A 22,486-nucleotide genomic window follows, 5' to 3' on the forward strand; every position below is an offset into this window, starting at 1 on the left:
CGGAGGGAGGGGAGGAGAGGCAGTGGCGGTGGTGGAAAAGTCCGGTGCAGAGGGATGTTAATGTGTGTGATGTTCTTTTTATGACGTTCTTAAAGTTCTTGCATGTTCTTTTTCTTGGTGATGTAGATGATTATGTGATGGTTCGGCTCGAGCCGTTTCTTTCTTTTTTTAAAAAAAAAAATCGTGCACCCACATAGGTGCCGGATGTTGGACCGGCACCAAAATAAGGAGGACTTAAGGTGCTGCCAAATTGGTGGCGGCTCCAAATCCGGCACCAAAGCGTCTTTTGGAGCCGGTACCAAAAGATGTTTTTTTATAGTGAGATATACCTAAGTTTGCAGAAAAATTTAATAACGTCTACAATAGGCTATTGATTAAATCTAACACTGAATATATTTTAATTATATGTTTATTTTATGTTAAAAGTATTAAAAAAATCAAAACAGTTTATAATATAAAACATAGAAAGTAAATGAACAACGAGTTCCAACGGAGCCTTAGCAGGAACAGCACAAAGCCGGATAAGTTCGGATCGGATAGTTGTCTAAAAGTTTTGTTTTTACAGATAACACGAGATAATTCACTAGCTAGTAAATTAATCAAGTATTAATTATTACAATATTAAGAAATGGATTTATTTATTTATTTTAAATAGTTCTCTATAGAAATTATTTTGTACCAAACATACTATTTAACAACCAGCAAACATGTTTATTTTTACTATTATAAAAATTAAAGATGTTTTTACTGGTACTTTGATATGTCATCCGTGTATGAGTTGGTATTTCAGTTTGTTTGATTTTAGAAACACAGATTGTAAAAAGCTTAAACTGTTTCCATCATCCATTGATGACGCTCTCTCTCATGGCCCGATCTTCTGGTGAGGGTGGTAACTCTTGCTTTGATCGAGTGCGACGTTTGCGACGTGGCTACCAACCAGAACAAGTCCAGGACGCCGTGCAATCGCTACACCACAAACGATGTCGTACCAACCGTGACGCGCGGTTGATGATCCCTGCAATGCAAACGAGAGAACACTGCAAGAACAAGATAAGATGCAATCTAAATATTGCGAATGGGGAATTAAGCACAAAGTAATAGTTGCGATTGAAGTGGTAGATCTAATCGACCCGGCAAATCAACACACCAACTATTGGGGGCTCTGAATCTATAGTCGCCGACTAATCGAGCGAGGACTAAAGACAAGGTGGATGGCACTTGGCAAAATTCAACTAAACAAAACCCAAATGTTTTTGAGGATGTACAAAGCTATTTATAGAGGAAAATAAAGCTAGGGTTCAGTGCTAATTCGTGGAGGTGGAGGGTGACACTTCCGAGATGGGCCTAGTCTATTACAAGGCCCAAGGCCCAAGTTCGGTTTCAGCAATAACACTGTCTTGTTTTGGCGATTCCTGTTGACTCGAGATGAATTTGGACATGAGACCAGATGCGTTTGAAAGGTAGCGAGATAAGCTTTCCATGAAGTCCAAGATCACCCAAATCGGAGTTGGCATGAAGGCGCTAGGTCCGTTTGAAGTCAGTGCTGTCTCCGGAGGCCGAACTAGACTTGGACTTGGAATTATCATTGGAGTGTGTGAAGTTATGAGCGTATCCGACGAAGTGATGTCCTCATAATCGTCCCCTTCTTGAATTGGAGTCGTCCTCGACTCAATCCCATCTTCTTGATTGTGTGCACTCTCTCGTCCATTGGCTATCCTTGGAGGTATCTCATCGTGAAAAACATCCTCATATTCCTGCAAAAGGTTAGTAATAGCGGGTGGCAAAGAATATAAAGTACTAGGAGCAGTAGCCACTGTGAGTATAGGATCTTGGCAAAATAGAGCATAGCAACAAGAATCTGGCTCATCTAGTGCACAAATATTATATTTAGAAGCCAACAAAGCACCCTTCAACTTAATTTTATTCTTTGTGGTACTTGGTTCTATTTTACTAGTTGGAGCAGGATGTTTAGCAATAATTTGATTTTCACTTTTCGCTTTCTTTTCACATTGAAGTCTTGCAAGATCATCTTTCAAAGCAGCGGCTGGAGTCATAGAATGCAAAACAACTCTTTTACCAGCGAACATAAATTTATATGTATTAGTCCTACCATCAAAAATAACTTCTCTATCATATTGCCATGGTCGCCCCAAAATAACAGAACAAGCTTGCATATGCACAACATCACATTCAATTTGATCATGGTAGGAGCCTATACAAAAAGGTATTTTAACCAAGCGGGTTACCTTCATCTTACCACATGTATTAAACCACTGAATATAATACGGATGTGGATGTGGATGGGTAGTCAAGCCAAGCTTCTTGACCATCTCTTCACTTGCTAAATTGTTGCAACTCCCGCTATCAATAATCATTTTGACGGTATGGCCTTTCACAAGAACTTTGCTTTGGAACAAATTGTGACGTTCGTTTTGCTCTTCACACTTCTCTTTAACACTAAGCGCTAGCTTGACAATTAGGCTAGGATACTGATCTAGCGACTCTGGATGCAAATGGACTTCCTCGATGTCATCATTATCTTGTCCTCCTGCGTGGTCAGTGGCAGCTAAAGCATATTCATCATCACAATCACTAGCAGAAGTATACTCACCATCAGCATTCACAAATAGAGCTCGCCGATTTGGACAGTCGCGAGCAATGTGTCCAATGCCATGGCACCTATGACATGTAATATCACGTGTACGTCCAGTGGAATCTACTGAAGTTGCACTCTTGGCAGGAGTCTGAACTGAAGCGTTTTTGCTTGTTTCTTGAGCATGGGATGGCGTGGAGGTAGGTGGACGAACAGCAGTAGTAGATTGACGTGGTGTTGACTGTCGTGTGGAAGTAGCACCTGCAAGAGAACTCCTATGCTTGTTGCGTCCCTGCACTTCTCTTTCAGCTTTGCAAGCAAAATGGAATAATCTATTCATGGTATTGTATTCTTTATATTCAAGAATATCCTGAATCTCTCTATTAAGACCTCCATAGAACCTAGAAATTCTAGCATCCTCAGTTTCTTGCAAATTACATCGTGACAAAGCAATCATCATCTCTTGATAGTATGTTTCTACAGAATTGGAACCTTGTCTTAAAAGTTGCAGTTTATTTAACATGTCACGAGCAGAACAAATCTAGACCTCATTGTACGTTTCATATCATCCCAGGTTCTAAGTCTAAGTCCTCTACCACATATATCATTCCACCATAGAGATGCAAAGGAGGTAAATTCACTACTGGCAGCTTTAACTTTCTTATTATCAGGAAAATCATAGCAAGAGAATTTTTGCTCAACAGCTAGCTCCCAGTCTAGATAAACAGAAGGTTCAAACTTACCATCAAAAGAAGGCATAGTAAATTTTACCTTAGATAAAGGATCATCTTTGTCCCTAATTCGACGTCGTCTTTTATTTCCAACACTCTCGTCTTCCTCCTCATCATCAGCAACAGATTGCTCTTCGTCTTCATCGTCATATCTTTGGTGTCGATGAGCAGTGGCACCTGCACCTTCTTCACCTGCAGCCTCAAGTAAACCAATGCGTCGCACAATATTTTCATGTCCAATATTTATATTCTGAATGTTTTCAGTTAATTGTTTATGTGATCGATTCATTTGCTCAATTTGATCCACTACTTTCACCAGGCTTTCACTTAAAGTTTTTAAATGTTTATCTGTGCTTTCCTTGTATGATTTACTATTACGCATCAGCTCTTCATACCAATTTTCCATGCCCTTCAGTTTATGTGCTAGATTCTCCAGTGTTGGTTCGTCGGAACTTATACCTGACATCGTTAGCAAGCAAAAGAAACTCACAAGAAAGTGTCAGTTCCTAACAATCTATATATATGTGGAGCTTTTGAAGGCACTCAACACTCAAGCATATACCAAATTCTTATAATGTTCTCAAAGAATGCAAATCAGGTCAATCACCGTGGCTGGTTCGTAGCACAATGACACGCTTGATGAGTGGAGCGATTGCAAAGCCGGACCTGTAAAGGTTAGTAGTATGTAGATCTTGGTAGGCTTAACTATATCACAAGGAATAGCAAAAATCAAACAGATATGCGAAATTGAATAATAATCCAAAGTATTAGTCAAAATTACTGGCCTAGCCTAGACTCAATCCTAGCTCAAGCAAGCAAATGATCACACTCGGACCAAAACAACTCGCTATGTCAACCAACTCTCTCCAAGAAATCCACAATTTTAAAAAAATTCCACCCTTTCTTTTTTTTTTTTCTGATTTTTTTTCTCTTTTTTTTTCTGATTTTTTTTTGGTGCGGCTCTTTTGCTTCTTCTTTTTTTCTTTTTTTCTTTTTGCACCTTCTGCCTTTTCTCTATTTTTTCTTTTTTTTTCTTTTTTTTACTTTTCTATTTCACAAATGGCAGCTATCAATCGAATTGGATAACATGCGTGTGCACCGAGGAATTAATCTGCACAAGGAAATTCTATGCATGTGTACACCCAACAAACTAGGAGGCCGAGATTTGCATGCACATGGAATCAGGAAGAGACAATGGAAATTACACAAGTACTCATGCATGCATGCATGCGCAATGAAGTAGGACAGTAGATTCTGTTCTATTTTTTTTTTCTTTCGGCGTCACTTGGTTGCACGAGAAAATCAAAGAAGAAACAAAAGGAAGCAGATTTTCCCTAATTATCTGACACATGCAACCCAAAAAAATCTCAATGAAACAAAACCTCAGCTCTCAAACCAATCTGTTACTAATCAATCTACTGCGCAACTTTATCTATGGCGGCGGAACTGCGCGACTTTCTGAAACAACGCTAGAGCAACATGCAACCCACACTTACAAACTAAATCCAAGACTAATCTAGGGCTTAAACCAGCACTTGACTCGACAGTGGATCAAAACTCAATAAAGCAAAAACTGAATGAAATTGCGTGGCTCAAAACTAATGTTTGGTGATGGGAAAAAATATTGCGGCTGTATGGTAGACGATGGGAAAAAAAATTACAAAACTAAAATCCTCACCAGGCAACTAAAGCTCTGATACCAACTGATGACGCTCTCTCTCGTGGCCCGATCTTTTGGTGAGGGTGATAACTCTCGCTTTGATCGAGTGCGACGTTTGCGACGTGGCTACCAACCAGAACAAGTCCAGGACGCCGTGCAATCGCTACACCACAAACGATGTCATACCAACCGTGACGCGCGGTTGATGATCCCTGCAATGCAAACGAGAGAACACTGCAAGAACAAGATAAGATGCAATCTAAATATTGCGAATAGGGAATTAAGCACAAAGAAATAGTTGCGATTGAAGTGGTAGATCTAATCGACCCGGCAAATCAACACACCAACTATTGGGGGCTCTGAATCTATAGTCGCCGACTAATCGAGCGAGGACTAGAGACAAGGTGAATGGCACTTGGCAAAATTCAACTAAACAAAACCCAAATGTTTTTGAGGATGTACAAAGCTATTTATAGAGGAAAATAAAGCTAGGATTCAGTGCTAATTCGTGGAGGTGGAGGGTGACACTTCCGAGATGGGCCTAGTCTATTACAAGGCCCAAGGCCCAAGTTCGGTTTCAGCAACAACACTGTCTTGTTTTGGCGATTCCCGTTGACTCGAGATGAATTTGGACATGAGACCAGATGCGTTTGAAAGGTAGCGAGATAAGCTTTCCACGAAGTCCAAGATCACCCAAATCGGAGTTGGCATGAAGGCGCTAGGTCCGTTTGAAGTCAGTGCTGTCTCCGGAGGCCGAACTGGACTTGGACTTGGAATTATCATTGGAGTGTGTGAAGTTATGAGCGTATCCGACGAAGTGATGTCCTCATCATCCATACTTCAGAAAAGTTAAAAAGGGCGAAAAAAAGTCCGATTCTCAACGTATAAAAAAAAAGGCATCTGTAAAAAAACTGGTAGCGAAAAAAAGTCCGATACGTATACAACAGAAAAAAAATAATAATAAAGTGAAAAAAAGTGCGATTCTTGACGTGAAAAGAAGACATCTGTAAAAAAAAAGTTAAATAAACAACGATAAAAGGGGCCGTATGTAAAAAAGCAAAAAATAAAAAGTTTGATTCATATGCAATGGGAAAAAAAGAAAAAAAAGGAAAAAAATAAAAAATGCGCCGTCGATAAAGAGGGCGATAAAAAGTCCGATTCATATCTATATCTATACCTAATAATAATCTCTTCTCTATCTCTATCTCTACAATTATAAAAATTGAATATGTTTTTGTCGGTATTTTGATACGTCATCCGTGTATGAGTGTATGATTTGGGTTTTAAGTTCGTTTGATTTTGGAAATACATATCCGTATGTGAGATGGGTTTTAAGTTTGTTCGCTTTTAAAAATACGGAATGAGTCGTATAAGATATCTCGTTACAAAACTCGCATGCTAACTTAAGATGATTGGACTCCTAATTGTAGCTTATGATTTTCTAGAAATATATATATATCCAAGCAAATTCCCATAGTGAATTTCATCAATTTCATCTTAACTAAACTGTATAACAATAATAAAATTAAAATAACCTTCACCCGTTGTAACGCACGGGTATTTTTGAAAGAGAAAATAGTGGTTCCGAATGGCTGATTAGAAAACTCAGCCTCAGTTGGTCGCTGCGTCGGTGTGCACCGTGCAGGGCAGGGCAGCTCATGCTAGTTGGCAAATGGGCAAATGGCAGTATGGCACCAAGGCAGGCTCCTGTCAGCTGGTCTCTCCGGCTCGCTCCTTGTACACACGAGTCACCAGTTTGTTGTTCGTACAATAATTGTACCATGTTTACTGTAGATCACAGTAGTAGAACTGTTAATTTTCTGTTTTGCTCCATCTTCAATCTGGATCTGGATTTTTAGTATTTTGGTCTTCTCTAAACAAAGTTATTTTAGAAATAGACCCTTACAAAGAATAAACTTTTTCACGGCATCAGGTTTATTGGTGTCAAAGTTCAATGTCTCGAACTCTCGATGGCAATGACATTCGCGCCAACCGAGGACCCATTTGTAAGAAATTTTGTTATATTTTTACTATTTTTAGAAAAATATTTTGAAATAACTTCTCGTCAAGTGTTATTAGTGCTGACCCCTTTCACATAAGGCTTTTTTTTTAACAAACTGAGGCTACTGCCTCGGATTTGTTTATGATTGGACTGGGTACACCAGTTTTTCACAAAGCCCAAATAAGAAAAGGGGAAGCTTGGCTTGGCCACCTAAATAAAAGGTAAAGTACCCAACAAATAATAATTGTCTGATCATCTCACACGAGGGGAAATAAAATGTTTCTAATCATCTCTATATATTCATCAAGTTCATGTACTGAAATTATAAGACGTATATTCCACACATAAATCCCACGAAGGATCGATCCATTCCATCATAGGCAATGCTGTATCCAACAACAAAATGATGAACAGTACAGAAACAAACTAAATGAAATAACTATCTAGAGGTATGCAGATCAGGAGCAAAAAGTTTTGGCGTGTCATATTGGATACACAGACACATATTTAAAATATTAAACGTAGACTAATAAAAAAAAACTAATTACAGAATTCGTCAGTAAACCGCGAGATGAATTTATTAAGCCTAATTAATCTATCATTAGCAAATGTTTATTGTATAACCACATTGTCAAATCATGGAGCAATTAGGCTTAAAAGATTCGTCTCACAAATTAGTCACAATTTGTACAATTAATTATTTTTTTACCTATATTTAATATTTCATACAGGTGTTCAAATGTTCGATATGATGGGGTGTAAAATTTTAGGGTGGGATCTAAACACCCCCTTGTAGATTTCCACTTTTGCAGTCAACCGCATCGAGGACTCGTCGATCACACTAATTGAGCGACTAGTTTTCTTCAGAAAGGACGCCGATCTTCGATCAGTGGAAGAAGTGGAGAACTCAAATGCAGTGCAGTTCACAGTGGAAAGCATGCATGAAGCTTTTTCAGCACAGAGATTCGTAGGCGTTGTGTGTACATATACACTTTTGCCGGCTCAGTGTGTATGTGTCTATGGCACCGTTTAGTTTCCCAAAAGTTTTTTCTAAAAACATATGCATAAATCATTAAATATAGATAAAAATAAAAACTAATTGCACAGTTAAGGAGGAAATCTCGAGACGAATCTTTTGAGCATAATTAGTTCATGATTAGCCATAAGTGCTACAGTAACCCACATGTACTAATGACGAATTAATTGGGCTCAAAAGATTCATCTCGCGGTTTCCAGGCGAGTTATGAAATTAGTATTTTCATTCGTGTCCAAAAACCCCTTCTGACATCCGGTCAAACGTCTGATGTGATATCCAAAATTTTTTTTCGCGATCTAAACATGGCCAATGTTTAGTACTGAACATTTTTTACTCTGACGTCCTAACCCAGTCACCGAAGCTTGTTGAAGATTACTAGAGTATATAAATTTAATCGTTTTTAAAAAAGTGCTATTGCTTAAACTGAAATCTTGACGCAGAATAAAAATTGACTGGGAGCATGCATAACTCATATTACAAGTTAATTAGAAAGCTAAGTGAAATTCACGTGCATGCATAACTCGTGTAGCAAGTTAGAAAGATAAGTGAAACTCACCTCATAGCAACTTATAAAAACTTTGAGATATTAGATTAGAAAAATTGATAGAGAGCAGCAGGCCCGCCGTGCCACAACTTCTTCATGGGATGGAGTGAGCTGTGCGCAACAACGACGACGATGAGCGATCAAGGAAGCGGTGAAGGTGAAGTGTGGCATGGGGAAACACGACGGATGGGGCGAGATCATGGTCCTGTTTATCCCTCGGCAAGTTTTTTTATCATATCACATCAAATGTTTGGATACATACATAAAGTATTATATAAAAAAAAACTAATTACATAGATTACGTGTAAATTGCGAGACGAATCTTTTAAGCCTAATTCACTACTACAGAAAAGAAAATCAGTGCCGGTTGGGAAACCCCCTTCGGTACCGGTTTTCCCAACCGGCACAAGGGAGGCGGCACTGATTGAAAATCAAAAGGGTGTCGGTTGCTTAGAACCGTCACCTTTTAGGTTCGATGAATAAAAAAAAGCCGGCTATGCCGACGCATCGAGCCGAGGAGTCCCCCCTCCCACATCGGCAAGAAATTTTTTTTCGGCAACATTCATCTCACAAAATAAATCATTGAATCACATTTGAATCACTGAATCCAACATTTGAATCAGGCAACATTCATCTCACAAAAAAATTTTGGCAACATTTTCATCTCACATCAAACATCATTGAATCACATCAGGCACCCACAAGCGAAGAAGAGGGTTGGGGATTTGGGGGTGCTCATCGCCGCCCGTGGGGAGCCCGCCGCCGTCGTTCCCGCCGCCTACCCCCCGCCGGATCTGGCGGAGGGGAGGGCTCCGCCGCCGCCACTACCTCCCATCCCACCGGATCGGGCGAAGGGGAGGGCTCCGCCGCCGCCACTGCCTCCCCTCCCGCCGGATTTGGCGGAGGGGAGGTTGCCGCTGCCTACCCGCCGCTAGCTCCCCACCGCCGCCTCCTCCCCTCCTGCCGCTGCAGCCTCCCCACCACCAGCTCCCCCCTCACCCCCCCCCGGCACCTCCCCTCCCGCCGGATCTGGCGGAGGGGAGGGCGCGGTCGCCGGCCAGCCGCCACGAGAGAGAGGAGAGCGAGATGAGAGCGAGAAGGGAGAGAAAGAAAAGGGAGCGAGAGTGCGAGACGATGAGTCGATGAGAGCGAGGGAGCCTTAGAGCAGGTACTAGCAGGCTATAAGCCAGTTGTAAATATATTTTAAGGAGATAAATGAGGAGAGAGAAGAGCACCGGGCTACAGATTTGTAGCCAGCTGTAGCACGGACTCCAAGACGCGGTGTGTGTATGACAGATGGGACCAGGTATTAATAGTGTAGTATGTAACTATTGTATGAATAAGCTATTAGATTGGCTATAGATGAATTGGAGCTAGTAGTTGGCTATACTATTAAACTTGCTCTTATGCCCTTATCCGAAGCCTCGTCTCCTCGTGGTGGGACCCATGGGTCGGCTCATCATAGGCCGGCTCGGCTCAATCTAGAATGGTGTCGGTTTTTTTAATATATTAAAGGTACCAATACAAAATGTAATAGGTGCCGGTTTTTACTTAGAATCAACACCTATAATTACTTAAAGGTGCCGGTTTTTTACAATTTCAACCCATGAAGGTGGAAAAATGTCTATAGGTGCCGGTTTTAGCACTACCGGCACCTATAGGTGGCGACACCTATTTGATGTTTTGTAGTAGTGATTGCTCCATGATTTAATAATGTGGTGCTACAGTAAATATTTGCTAATGATGGATTAACTAGAGAGTTGTCTATCCGTGTAAAGAGTGGCCAAGCAGAATAGAAGATGCACGTAGATGGCGTACGTTGACGAGTACATTTCAGTCCTCACCCTCAGAATACGTCAACTGGGGTAGGAGTACTTGTCCAAATGTCTCTTTCGAGAGTTCACTTCCATTTCTTCTTGGAAAAAGTATGAATTACCTCTAACTATCGCGGTCGACCGAATTACCCTCCTAACCTGAAAACCAGGCGCTGCTCACCCTGAACTTTCAATACCGGACAAATTACCTCCTCGACCCAATTCAGAGCGGTTTTGTCGTACGTGGCATACGTGTGGCAATCCAGTCAGCATTTTATTTATTAAAAAAATGTGAAACCGTCATGTCATACTCCTCTTCCCCTCTCCCCCTCTCTCTTCACACTCTCTCACGGGGCGGCACGCAGGGGCAGGAGGGGTGGGCGGCGCCGCAAGATGGCGCGCATAGCAGCGTGGAGGCGGGCGAGCGTGCGGCGCGGACGGCGGCACGCACCGCCCGGTGGCAGCTGTGGCAGGTGTGGCAGAGACGTCAACGGTGGCCGGAGGCAGCGGCGAGACGGGGACTTAGCAGAGAGGCAGGTGGCGAGACGTGCCAACCCAGCTCCACGGCCAGCGTGGTCTTGCCGACAGGGGCGGAGTTAGAACGAAATGAAGGAAGGTGCCTCTTACTTAATTTACTCTACTTTAGATCAAATTTGTATTGAGAGGGTGCACATATAGTGAAAATGGTAAAGTATAACTAAAAAAATTTATTGACCGGGTTCCTGAGCAACCCCCTCCCGTACTATACCTCCGCCCCTACTTGCCGACACCACCGAACCCAACGATGGACAGCACCTTGACCTTGCTCTCTGTGTCTACCCGCACCTTGAGCCGCTCAACCAGGGCGTCCACCTGGTCCCCGATGTTGACCACTTGCTGGTGCCGCCGTTGTTCGCATGGCGGAGCAGCTACGTGAGCAATGCAAACGCCGCCATCACCAGGGACTGGGAACGGCGCAACGCGTCGCGGTTGATGCTGTAGAGGGCGTGGAACTCGCTGACCGCGACGACGCAGGCGTGGAGGGCGGCGATCTTGCCGGTGAGGCGGCGGCGCGTGGGGGCGAGCGTCGGACGGTAGCGCGCGGGGGTGGGCTGCGGACGGCAGTGCGCGAGGGTGGGCAACGGACGGCAGCGTGAGACTAGAAGGGGGAACCGGTCAGCGGGAGTGGGTGGCGAGCGGCGGCGGGCGCGCCTGGCTGCACGAGGCAAGCGCGAGAGGTCGCGAGAATGGCCTCCTCTGCGGCCGCCTCCTCCCGCTTCCGCCTCTCCCCTCCTCCTCCCTGTCCGGGGATGGATTCTAATCTCTCGGGTGGACATCCACCCTTTTCTTGCATGTCACCTAAATGATTATGAAAAAATTCCAAAAAAATTTATAAGATAGGTTAATATGTAATATATCATCTCACAAACATGCAAGTTCAAATTTGACTTCTAGAAGTTGTAACAAAAATAACAAATTAAACTATAACTAGTATACGCATATTTACAGTCAAATTTGTTATTTTTGTTACAATTTATAGAAGTCGAATTTAAACTTACATGTTTGTGAGATGATATATTACATATTAACCTATCATGTTGATTTTGTTGAAAATTTTTCATAACCATTTAGATGACATGCAAGAAACGGGTGGATGTCCACCCAAGTGTTTAAAACAGTTTCCCTCCCTGTCCTCCTCCCGACGCTCCTCCAGTGCGGTCAGGACGGTGTCGGCATCAGCATCCGCATCCGCAGGCGCAGGGTACAGGGGAAGGTGGGCAAGTTCAGCGGGAGGAAGGCAGCGGCCGCAATAACAGCCAGGGAGCAGCCATGTCGCTCTGGCGTGTTCGAGCTCCGCTCCGCCGCGATGGTGTGGAAGGAGGATCCCAACGCCGCCGTGACGCCAACGTCCACCGCCCACCCCTCTGAGCCTCTGTGCGCACCTACCAACCTGCGGTCGTGAGAGGGAGAGAGAGAGAGATTAGGAAGAAGTGAAGAAGAGGTATGATGTGGGTTTCACCAATTTTTTAAAAAGAAAATGCTAACTGGAGTACCACGCGTATGCCATGTAGGATAAAACTGCTCTGGATTGGATCGATGGAGGTAATTTATCCGTTATTAAAAGTTCAGGGTGAGCAATATCAAGTTTTTAGGTTTACGGGGGTAATTCGGTCGATCGTGATAGTTCGGAGAGAGGGGGGGGGGGGATTCGTAGTTTTTTCCTTTCTTTTTCTACAACCGAACTCCACACGCCCTGTTTTTAGACCGCAATGGTCAGTATAGATATAGACATTCGTTGTCACATAGTACGAGCGATGTCTTAAGATTTAGAGAAAAACCTGGTTGATAGTTAGCTTCTGAGAGTTTCTAGTTCATTTTCTAAATCCTATAGCTACATATTATTAGAATATAGACTGTTTTGGAAAAGCACGCTAGATACTCTAGGAGAAATTGCAGCTGTTAGAACCTTTTCCAAATAGGCTTCAAGCTGGAAGCTACTGTTTCTCTTTGATTTATTACCAGAAATATTTTCTTACTACATAGATTATTATTTGTCACTACCAGCCCGATGGTAAAGAACCTAAATAATTCATGCAAAGGAACAGATCCTGAAAATTGATTCCGGGGACCAAATCCAATGGGCTAATTAAGCGCTCAACCAATTCAGGATACACAACTCTGCAGGAACCATAACTCATGAATAAAGCAGAAAATAGTCAAGTCAATACACGCATCAAGTTAGTTTATTCATTAGAGCAAGTATACTAGTGAGCTATAAGCGTACTATAAGCTTACGTGAAGGAGAGAGGTAACAAAAAATCAAGAATGTTGGCTCTCATGCAAAAACTATCTTTAACACAAACTCCTAGGTAAATACATTAAATGTATAGGTGAGAGATAGAGAGAAGATAAAAAAATTATAGTAACCTTATAGCTAATCCATTATATATGTTGGTTTTAAAATGGGCTAATAGTAGAAAGTGAACTCTACCATTATCCTTGCTCTAGCATGGATTGAATTCTGAAGTAAAGGGGGAACTAGGCAACAGTGAAGCAAATGCTATAGTGTTGCTTGCATTGTGTCAACCTGTCCAAATTAATGAAAAGTTTGGAAGGAAAAAAGACTTATAAAACTAAAAACACAAGTAAAAACAGTAGTAAGCTTGTGCAGGTTGAGACTACATAGATATCAACTACTCTACATCATATTACATTTTTTTCCCCATTGCCATCCCAATTACAGGACTTGGCTATATATGTCTCCTCTCCACACTGTTCAATTGGTCTTCTGAAAGATATATTTCCTAAAGTTAAGTTTAGTGTCAATGTGCCATATTATCTGCATCCAATCCAACTTGCCTTGGCACCAACAGTTTGAACATCCTTACCTGTTGCTGGGACCAGGTTGTTCATTACGAATTTCAGTAATTACTAGTCCAGCCTGATGACCTATCACAACCCTGCATCAGTAGATTGTTTGCATTACGCAGGTTTCGCAATGGAGAGAAAGAACGTCTGGAATATCAACAAAGAATGAAGACCACATTCTGAGATGTCAACATATTACTAAAATTCATGTTTGCAGTCAAGCTTATCTTTCTTTCTTTTTCTTTCTTTTTTTTTGCAGGGAAAACTTCTTTTAATTTAGACTTGCAGAAGATGCAGCGAAGCAGTAACATGCTCAACCTCAAGATGAATAGCAGGGTCCTTTTTATCACTCACCGTTTTGAACCCTTCAAACAAACTATAGCGCCGACTTTTCCAAGTTCAAAGTCCAGTACACCCTCAAGCCTAGAAAATTATGAAAAACAATATCATTTCTGAAACTTCTCACACAGGAAAAGTTTTTGAACCGGCACATCCTCCTCGACGAGCCGGCGCTTTTGCACATGAAAATTTGGCAAGATCACATCACAAGCCTAGAAGTTATGGATGGGCGCAGTTAATGTAGCAGCTTAGGAACTTACTTGAAGGTAATTGAGTTCCACAGACGAACTGTCTCATCATTAGAACCTGTAAGTAGGATTGGCAGGTCTGGATGGGAACAAACACAGGTAACACAATCCATATGCCCTATGAGTATTTGAACACAAGTCCTGCTCTTGCAGTCCCAGATCTGACTCAACAAGATGAAATAATTACAACGGCATTTCCACAAAAAATGATCAAGAGGTATGACAATACTCTTGCAATTAAAATGTCTTACCCTAGCCGTTTTGTCCAAAGAACCAGTTATTATGTATTGCTGATTTCCACGAGTGAAGTAATCGAAACAGCTCACTGCAGATCCATGCCCAAACAATGTGAATTCACGACGGGAAGAACGGAAATTCCAGACCTGCATTTGCCATATTATAGACTTTAATTCAAAAATTGTGTCTATCAAAATGATAGGAGGTAAAACCTCAGGCCTTCACTGCACCTGTACATTCATCACGGAAGCAGCCGCAAATTTGTATGAATCGTGCGGGTTAAATTTGATTCCATGTGCTAGGACACCTTGCATGTCAAACATCCTAATGCACTCCCAGCCCTTGTTCCAGTCCCACATCTTAATTGGGTCAAGCAAGCCGACCGACAGCACATAAGGCTCAGTTGGATGAACGTCCAAACAGGTTATGTTCCATGAATGAGCTTTGAATCTCTTCACTTGCTGTACAGGGGATTCGTATGTGTACACTCTTATGAAACCATCATGATATCCGACCACAAGCCATTGCTTCCGCGCAATCAACTTGGCTGCGCTAGCTGCAGTTTTGGAGTGATTGATATGTTAGCATTTGCTGTTACATCAGGGGTAAAGTCTATGGCTAGCAGTGAGTTAAGTCAGGTCAGGAAGCATGCCTCTTGGTCCAAATGAGCTTTGAAGCAGGTTCACTGTTTCCTGTGGACAAATATGTGGACCAACCTTAGTCCCAGAACATCCAACACCATTCAGTTTGCTAATTATAAGCATGGAGAAACTTACAATGAATTTCACTCGCATAGGCAAACTTTACAATGTTACCACTAATTTTTAAGATTAAGAGAAGGTGGTTCTTTTTATATTCATTATATCATCGGTGGTAGTTATCCGATTTACATTGGGTGGTATACATATGGTAAATTCGGAACTAATTATTCTGAAATTTGTGTTACAACTGGGTTCAGTTTTAAGAAAATCGATTTATGCAGGGAGACATATTTAAAAGTAGAAATTGATAAGTATTAAAATGGGAAATGTGTTTAGTGTTAATTTGTATCTTTGGAACTTCCTAATGTACAGGTACCAAAAATTAACACTAAAAATAGTATATACAGCCCACTGGGAGTGGTCACTTACTTGTGTATCACAGTTCAGGATGTCAACTGAGCCAAAAATATTGCCTGTCAAAATCCTGCACACAAGAAATTTATTATGGTAAAAGCTGGTAACAGCTGTTTTGCATATGCTATGAAAGGAAAAGAAATGTATTAGGTGTTCATCACATATATATTCTGAAGTATCTAACCTTGATTTTGTGGGCTGTAACGACTATGATTATAGTATAACCTAACCACTAGATGAAGTAAAGAATTTTCAGCAGGAAAGAGACAAGCATAAAACACAATGATCGTTAAATCAGAATGTACTGAAGAACTAGGACTCCCTTTTTTTCATGTAAAAAGTCTAGAAAAAACTCATAATACCTAATCTTCACTAAAAGGAGCTTGAAAGCAAGTGGACAATTTATTTTAGAAAAATGTAGATTTTTTACAAAGTTTATTATTGTAAAGCTGGCCACCAGGTCATGACTAATGAGGCTTTTGAAGGGGGCTATTTTCTTTTCACGCTTTAAAATAAAATGGGATCATAGCAAGTAAACTAAAGGATGATAAATTTATCTCTTTTAGAAATGCAAGAAAATCTTGGTTTCAATTATCACCATGAGAACATGTAGTTTGTCTCCTCAAACAAAAAGAGATGACAATTTCACGTACCATGGCTCAGTGGGATGCGCATCTATGGGAATGTCAGGATTTTCCATTGGAAGGATCTGATCAAATGAAACAGCAACCAAAGTAGACAAAATTATAAGATATTTGTGAAAGGGTTTACCGATGTAACAAAAGTAAGCAATTGGCATGATTCCAACAGAATATAGAGATAAAATTTCACCTGATGCACCTCTCGGTCCTCTTCTTTCTCTTTGAAAGAAGAACCGTTATGGTGATAAGCTTCTTGGTTTACTTGGGTGTCACTTAAGTTCAAATGGCTGGCCAACCTGCTCTCAAGGGTGATAAACTCGTCGCTGTATGAGGTTGGCTTCTCGCGGTGGTCGTTGACGAACCGGACCTCTGAGCCATGGCTTATCGGCAACTAAATGATATAGCCAATGTAGTCAATTAAAGAAGATATACATGCAGCTAAAAAGTCTTTCAAATATAAATACATGTTCCTTTTTGAGTAAGTGGAAATACATGTATTGTAATGTGCAGCTATGAAACTATATACCCAACAATGCAGGTACATAAAAGAGCAATAATTAATAGGGTTCGACCATTATAAAACATATTAAATTATTGAATAGCCTACTTCACATGATTAAAAACAGGGTTGATGTAGAAAACTTCAATTAATTTTACTTCTTTTTTGTGAAACTGCAATTAATTTTACATTTTTGATCCCCTAAAAGGATAATTGTCAACAAAATGCAATCCCAAAATACAGCGGAAGTGTTGTGAGACAGAGGGATGTTGATTCCTAGAAATCCCTAACATACAAGGAGAACATTCTGAAAATGACGATCACCCTAGACACTTAGATCATCTTTGTGGTATTGCTTTTGGTCGCGGACGTTTTTTCAGTTTCTTAAATTTGTTATGTTTGTATTTGGCTCCTGACGAGGGGGTTTTCTCCTCCGTTACTTTCTTCTCTTCTTAGTGGAATGACGCGCAATTCTTTTGCGTGTTCGAGAATTAAAATAGTCATTCTTTAATATATAAGGAATTTTACAGAATAAATAAAGAACATGTCGCCGCTTCATTTACCAAAGTAAAATAATTCCACTTTATGCCTTTATGAAGAGCTTCGCACTAGGTTTATTTTTTAAAAAAAAAACATGCCAGTAACAATATTGATTACCTTGCCAATCATAGTTTCTGTCTCATTAATCTTATTGACGATATCCAAAATATTGGGTCTTTTGTGTCTATCAATCTCCACACATTTCAGAGCTATTTCAGTGCACGTCTTCACCTGTTGGCGATATGCTTCCAATGAGGAACCATTCCATGTTGCTTGTAACCTGACTGTCCAATTTCCTAGTACCTGCGAAATTAGAATGTAAAGCTAAACTATTAATATTCAATACAAAAGGAGTAGTTTTTCAGAGATGATCACTGATCCTGATAAAGACAAACAACATTTCTTACTAGATCAGTAAATTCTTGGGAAGACATTTCAGCACTTCTAGAGCGCCCTCTAGGTCCTGCAATTACGTTTAGTATTACAACACCCAAGCTGAATATGTCTAGCTTGTTTGAGAGTACATTCTTCTCTATGTATTCTGGCGGCAGGTATCCGCTGCATATGGACACATATGTAAGCGCATCCTTATTAGAAAAGGATTCAATCAAATAAGTAATTGAGCTTACACTGTCCCAATTGGAGTTTGTGTGACCCTTGTTTTCTCTTCGGTGAAGAGCTTGGACAATCCAAAATCCGCAAGTTTTGGCACCATGTTCTTGTCCAGCAATATATTGCCCGGTTTAAGATCCAAATGGTAAATAGGTGGCTTCAGTCCCTCGTGGAGATATTTTAAACCCTCACATGTCCCTTTAATAATTTTGAACCGTGTAGGCCAGTCAAGACCATGAAATTCGTCTGCAAAGATACAGAAAAGAGGTATCAACATAATAGTAAACATAATCTAAATACCCAGGATTATTTTTTTCTTAGCGTGCTAAGGAATATACTAGAACTGGAGAAACATCGTACCTGAAAGATGATTCTCAAGGCTTCCACCGGTTAAATACTCGAAGCAGAGCGCTCTATGTATTATTGCAGCAAAAACTATTCTTCCTTTGTACTCTGCGTATTTATGTTGTGTTTCATAGCAGTAGGCAACTAGCCGTACAATATTTGGATGCTCGAGCCTCATGAGGTTCTGAAATTCATTCTCGAATTGCTTATCGTCAAATCCTAGAGTATCATTATGAAGCATCTTCACTGCAATCTCTTTTCCATTTCTAAACTCTCCCTGTTAAGGATCTATTGTCAGTACTTAATACAGCTTGATTTAGCATTACTGGTGAAAACATTTGACAAGGATGAAATTGTAAAGCATGTCTTTATTTGCTTTGTAGTCACAGTATACTACAATTAAGTATCATGGACAATAAAAGGCGGGGCATGGTTAATTGCTCATCATAGTAATATAAGTATGTGCAAACATGTAGCGCATGCTTATTCTTTACAACCCATACAGTGCTTTGTCAAGTTATTCGCAGTAAACAAATGATGCCCTCAACTTACCTTATAAACTGTTCCATATGCACCTTGACCAATTTTTCGCTCCTCGGAGAATCCATCTGTAATTTCTTCTAACAATCGGAATGTTATATCCGTTGGGTCCATAGTTGAATCTGGAGCTTGATGTCGGTGTCCTGGTTTATGCTAGTAAAGAAGGCCTTCTGCATGAGGACAATACAAAGTAAGTTACGCTGTTAAAGAGCAAGAAGTTGCTACTAGCTCTAGCACTCAACTCAACATCATCTGGCTCTTTTTTCTTGCCCTTTCATTGTTTTGCCTTTTGGGTTCCTGATATCATCCAGATTCAATCTTGCATTTTGAAGTTGCGAAGATGGACAAGTGATGAGAGAGCAGAAATTTCACCTGATTTTTGTAGAGAAAAAAATTCTGATTCACCATCTAAACAAATCATTATCAATTCAATTTTACCCCCACCGTCGCTCAACAAGTAAAAACTCTCAGAATAATTGAAATCGAAGGGTTGGTCCATCATGGCAATGGGGTCACCACTCACCACCCATAAGCTCCTCTCCTCATCATCTTCTTCGCTCATCTTTTTCTCTTTCTTTCTTCTCACCTTCCCCGGCTATTTCTCCTCAAGACGCGCCTCCACATCGGGCGACGGGGCTGCGCCGCCGCCCCGCGTAGCGGCGTCGCCGCATCGGGAGCAGCGAATCCCGCACCAACCAACGAACTGTCCGCGCCGCCAAGCGGGCCACGGCCATCCTCTCCCCCTCGCCTTCTGCCGCGGCTTCGCCACCTCCCGGCCTCACCGGGAAGTCCGGCGATGCCATGGTGCGCGCGCAGCGCACTCAGCATCCGCGACCGCGAGGCCGAGCCCTAGCCGTCTGCAGGCGCGAGCGCCATGGAAGAGGAAAACGACGTTCGGGTGTGTTTGGCGCAACGAGTTGCCAGCTCCGACTCTTCATTTTCCACCCGCACACTTCCTAAACTATCAGATTATTAAATAGTGGTATACTTTTTGTAAAAAAAATATAAAAATTACTTTTAAAAATCATATTAATCTATATTTTTATTTTTTTAATGTGTAAATCACAGTTTTTTACGTGCCTAGAGAAGAAGTATTAGCATCCACTCCCCAACGACCCCCAATTGGGAGAAAATGGACATTTGGCCTCGTTCAACACGTGGTTTCGCTGGAATGCCATCCCGAAACGTGTTTCGTTAAAACATCAATATGGAGCGCATGCTCATCATTACTTTGCCATTTTGGCCAGTATATTTTCGAAATCATTTTCACTCCTCCACCAGGTGATGAGACAAAATTAACCTTCATGTCCTCCGCGCCGTCGTTGAGAAAGAGGAGCTCGTCCTCACTGGCCATCTCCATGTCCTCCACAAGCAGCTCACCGTCTTCCTCCTCGTCCTCCTCCATGGATGGCGTCCGGAGCAGTGCTGTCTGGGAAAGGCCAGACGACGAGATGGCCGGCGGGTCCTCCAACATCTTCCCCTCCCTCAACCTCGCCACCTCCGTCGACGGTGACGGCGACGACCGAGGGAATCCCCAGCCTCCTCCAACAACGGCTGACGACCGTGGAGGAGGAATCCTTCAACTGATGACGGCGATGACCGTGGAGGAGGAATCCCCAGCCTCATCCGTCGATGGCATCCTCGATACTGCCACCGACGCCGCTGCTCCCCAAGCACTAGCCGCCGCCCCCCGTCCCCGCAGCAGCAGTCGCAGCCGCCTGCTCCAGTGGCAACCTACTGATGACGACGACGGGCTTCGCCTCCTCTTCCGGAGCGGGCCTCCTCACCTCCTCATCCACCTGCCATTCCTCACGGCGGCGACCTCGACAGCAGCTGCGGTCGCGGCTGCCTTGACGACGAACACCATATGTGGCTGCGTAGGTCGAAGTGGAGGAGGAGGCGGTGGCGACGGTGCTGCGCGGCGAGGTGGTCGAGGAAGTCGTGGTGATGGCGCGGGTGAAGGGGGAGGAGGGGGGAACCATCTTCCATGGCTGCAATCGCGAGGCCCGCTCGTCGCTCATCGTCGGCGAGACGCTGTCCGCGCGCCTCCCTGGTGACCGACTCACACTCCTCTGTCGCTTCTCTTGTGGCTCCCCGACGGCCTGGACACAACGGCACACTGCCTCTCCCAGTAGTCGTCCACGCCGCCACCTCTCCTCACTGTGTCAAATGGTGGCGGCCGAGATGCGGTGGCGAAGCAAGGGCATTTCCGTCTTATCATCGGGTGGATGAGCTAAAATCATTTTGGGAATGAATAAAATGGATAAAATGGCAATATTGCGGTAAGCATGTGCTTCATATTAGCATTTTATCAAATCACGTTTTGAGGATGGCATTCTAGCGAAACCATGTTCTGAACGTGGCCAAATGTTCATTTTCTCCCCCAAGATAGGAGGATTAGAAGAGGAAATTTCAGGGTATAGCGAGGAGTGGTTGTTTCAATTATTCTTTCAGGATTTGCCCTCACCTTTACTGAATTTTAGAATTTCACCATTGTTTTCGTTAAAATAATTAGATTTTTTAAATTTTAAGATTCAGGCCCTTGTTTTCACTAAAACAATTAGGATTTTCAGATCTAGAGTAGTGTTATAATTGTTTTTAAATAGGGATAAGTTTTTTAAGACCTTGATGAGCCTTATTAATATTTTCTTACATGAAGAGCCTTATTAATATTGCATAACAGTTATATCATCAAATAATCTTATACCCTTTTAAAGGGCCTGTTCACTTTGATGTCATTTTCAACTATATCATTTTTTGGTAAAATTATCAAAAAATATCTACGTTTAGTTTGTTGCTAAATTTAGTCAATACATAAGAAATCCTGTCAAAATTTTGGCAATATTGTCATCTTACCAAAATTTTGGCATTACCAAAACTTGGTAAGGTTTATTTTGGTGACAATCTGACCAGGCCAGAAATATTTTAATGGTGGTGGTGAGTAGTGAATCTATGGCCCACCACCACCTTCTCCCTAAGAGTAGGTACAATAGCAGGCTATAAGCCAGCTATAAAAATATTTTAAAGAGATAAAGGAAAAGAGAGAAGAGTAGCAGGCTACATATCTGTAGCTAGCTGCAGCACTGACTATAAAACGTAATGTGTGTATGACAGGTGGGACTAGATATTGATAGTATAGTAAGCAACTATTATATGAATTGGCTATTACATTGGCTATAGATAATTTGGAGCTAGTAGTGGGCTATACTATTAAACTTGCTCTAATAGGGGAGTCCTTGTTAGGGTGTAGCATATGGGTCTGTTCGGAACCCAGGGTTCCCAACCCCTCTCCATTGTATTCTGCACGCACGCTTTTCAGACTGCTAAATGGTGCGTTTTTTGTAAAAAGTTTCTATACGAAAGTTGCTTAAAAAAATCATATTGATCCATTTTTGAAAAAAAAGCTAATACTTAATTAATCACGTGCTAATGGACCACTCCGTTTTCCACGCACACTCCAGATGGAACCAGGTGATGCGAACACACGTCTTTCAAATTGCCATATAAAAAGTTATCTCAGAAGTAGCTAATTTGTTTGGGGCTTTTAAATGGAAGAATAACCAATATGGTCCCTAAAGTTTTACTCCTGGGTTATTTTAGTCCTTAATCTTTTATATTGTCCAAACAAGTCCTTTAAATTTA

At 41.8% G+C, this 22,486-nt stretch overlaps 1 protein-coding gene across 5 annotated transcripts; it reads right to left on the reverse strand.

The window, feature by feature from the left end:
- Positions 1-13,482: 13,482 nt before the first annotated feature.
- LOC127754387 (uncharacterized) lies at positions 13,483-19,778 on the reverse strand. Of its 5 annotated transcripts, XM_052279892.1 has the most exons (17): positions 19,368-19,778; positions 19,087-19,216; positions 18,857-19,014; positions 18,320-18,581; positions 17,977-18,205; positions 17,755-17,905; positions 17,465-17,650; positions 16,499-16,699; positions 16,321-16,376; positions 15,683-15,737; positions 15,205-15,268; positions 14,783-15,108; positions 14,567-14,698; positions 14,328-14,476; positions 14,083-14,151; positions 13,749-13,820; positions 13,483-13,664 (listed from the first exon to the last, which is right to left on the reverse strand). In XM_052279892.1, exons 3-17 carry the CDS (start codon positions 18,956-18,958, stop codon positions 13,637-13,639), a joined length of 2,082 nt encoding a protein of 693 aa, XP_052135852.1. In that variant the 5' UTR covers positions 18,959-19,014; positions 19,087-19,216; positions 19,368-19,778; the 3' UTR covers positions 13,483-13,636. The 5 variants fall into 5 exon arrangements, with proteins under 5 accessions (XP_052135852.1, XP_052135854.1, XP_052135855.1 ...); XM_052279894.1 differs by lacking the exon at positions 19,087-19,216; XM_052279895.1 differs by having other exon boundaries at positions 15,205-15,244; positions 18,857-19,216.
- Positions 19,779-22,486: the final 2,708 nt, after the last annotated feature.

Source organism: Oryza glaberrima, chromosome 11 (assembly GCF_000147395.1).
Source record: "Oryza glaberrima chromosome 11, OglaRS2, whole genome shotgun sequence".
In the NCBI taxonomy this organism is placed as follows: domain Eukaryota; kingdom Viridiplantae; phylum Streptophyta; class Magnoliopsida; order Poales; family Poaceae; genus Oryza; species Oryza glaberrima.

Bases quoted from the DNA above. Each gene is read 5' to 3' on its own strand.
- LOC127754387 (XM_052279894.1), bottom strand. From the start codon at position 18,958: ATGGACCCAACGGATATAACATTCCGATTGTTAGAAGAAATTACAGAT. The intron at 18,582-18,856 runs GTAAGTTGAGGG...GATCCTTAACAG, and splicing joins CATATGGAACAGTTTATAAG to GGAGAGTTTAGAAATGGAAA. The intron at 15,738-16,320 runs GTACGTGAAATT...TCTTGTGTGCAG, and splicing joins GCGCATCCCACTGAGCCATG to GATTTTGACAGGCAATATTT.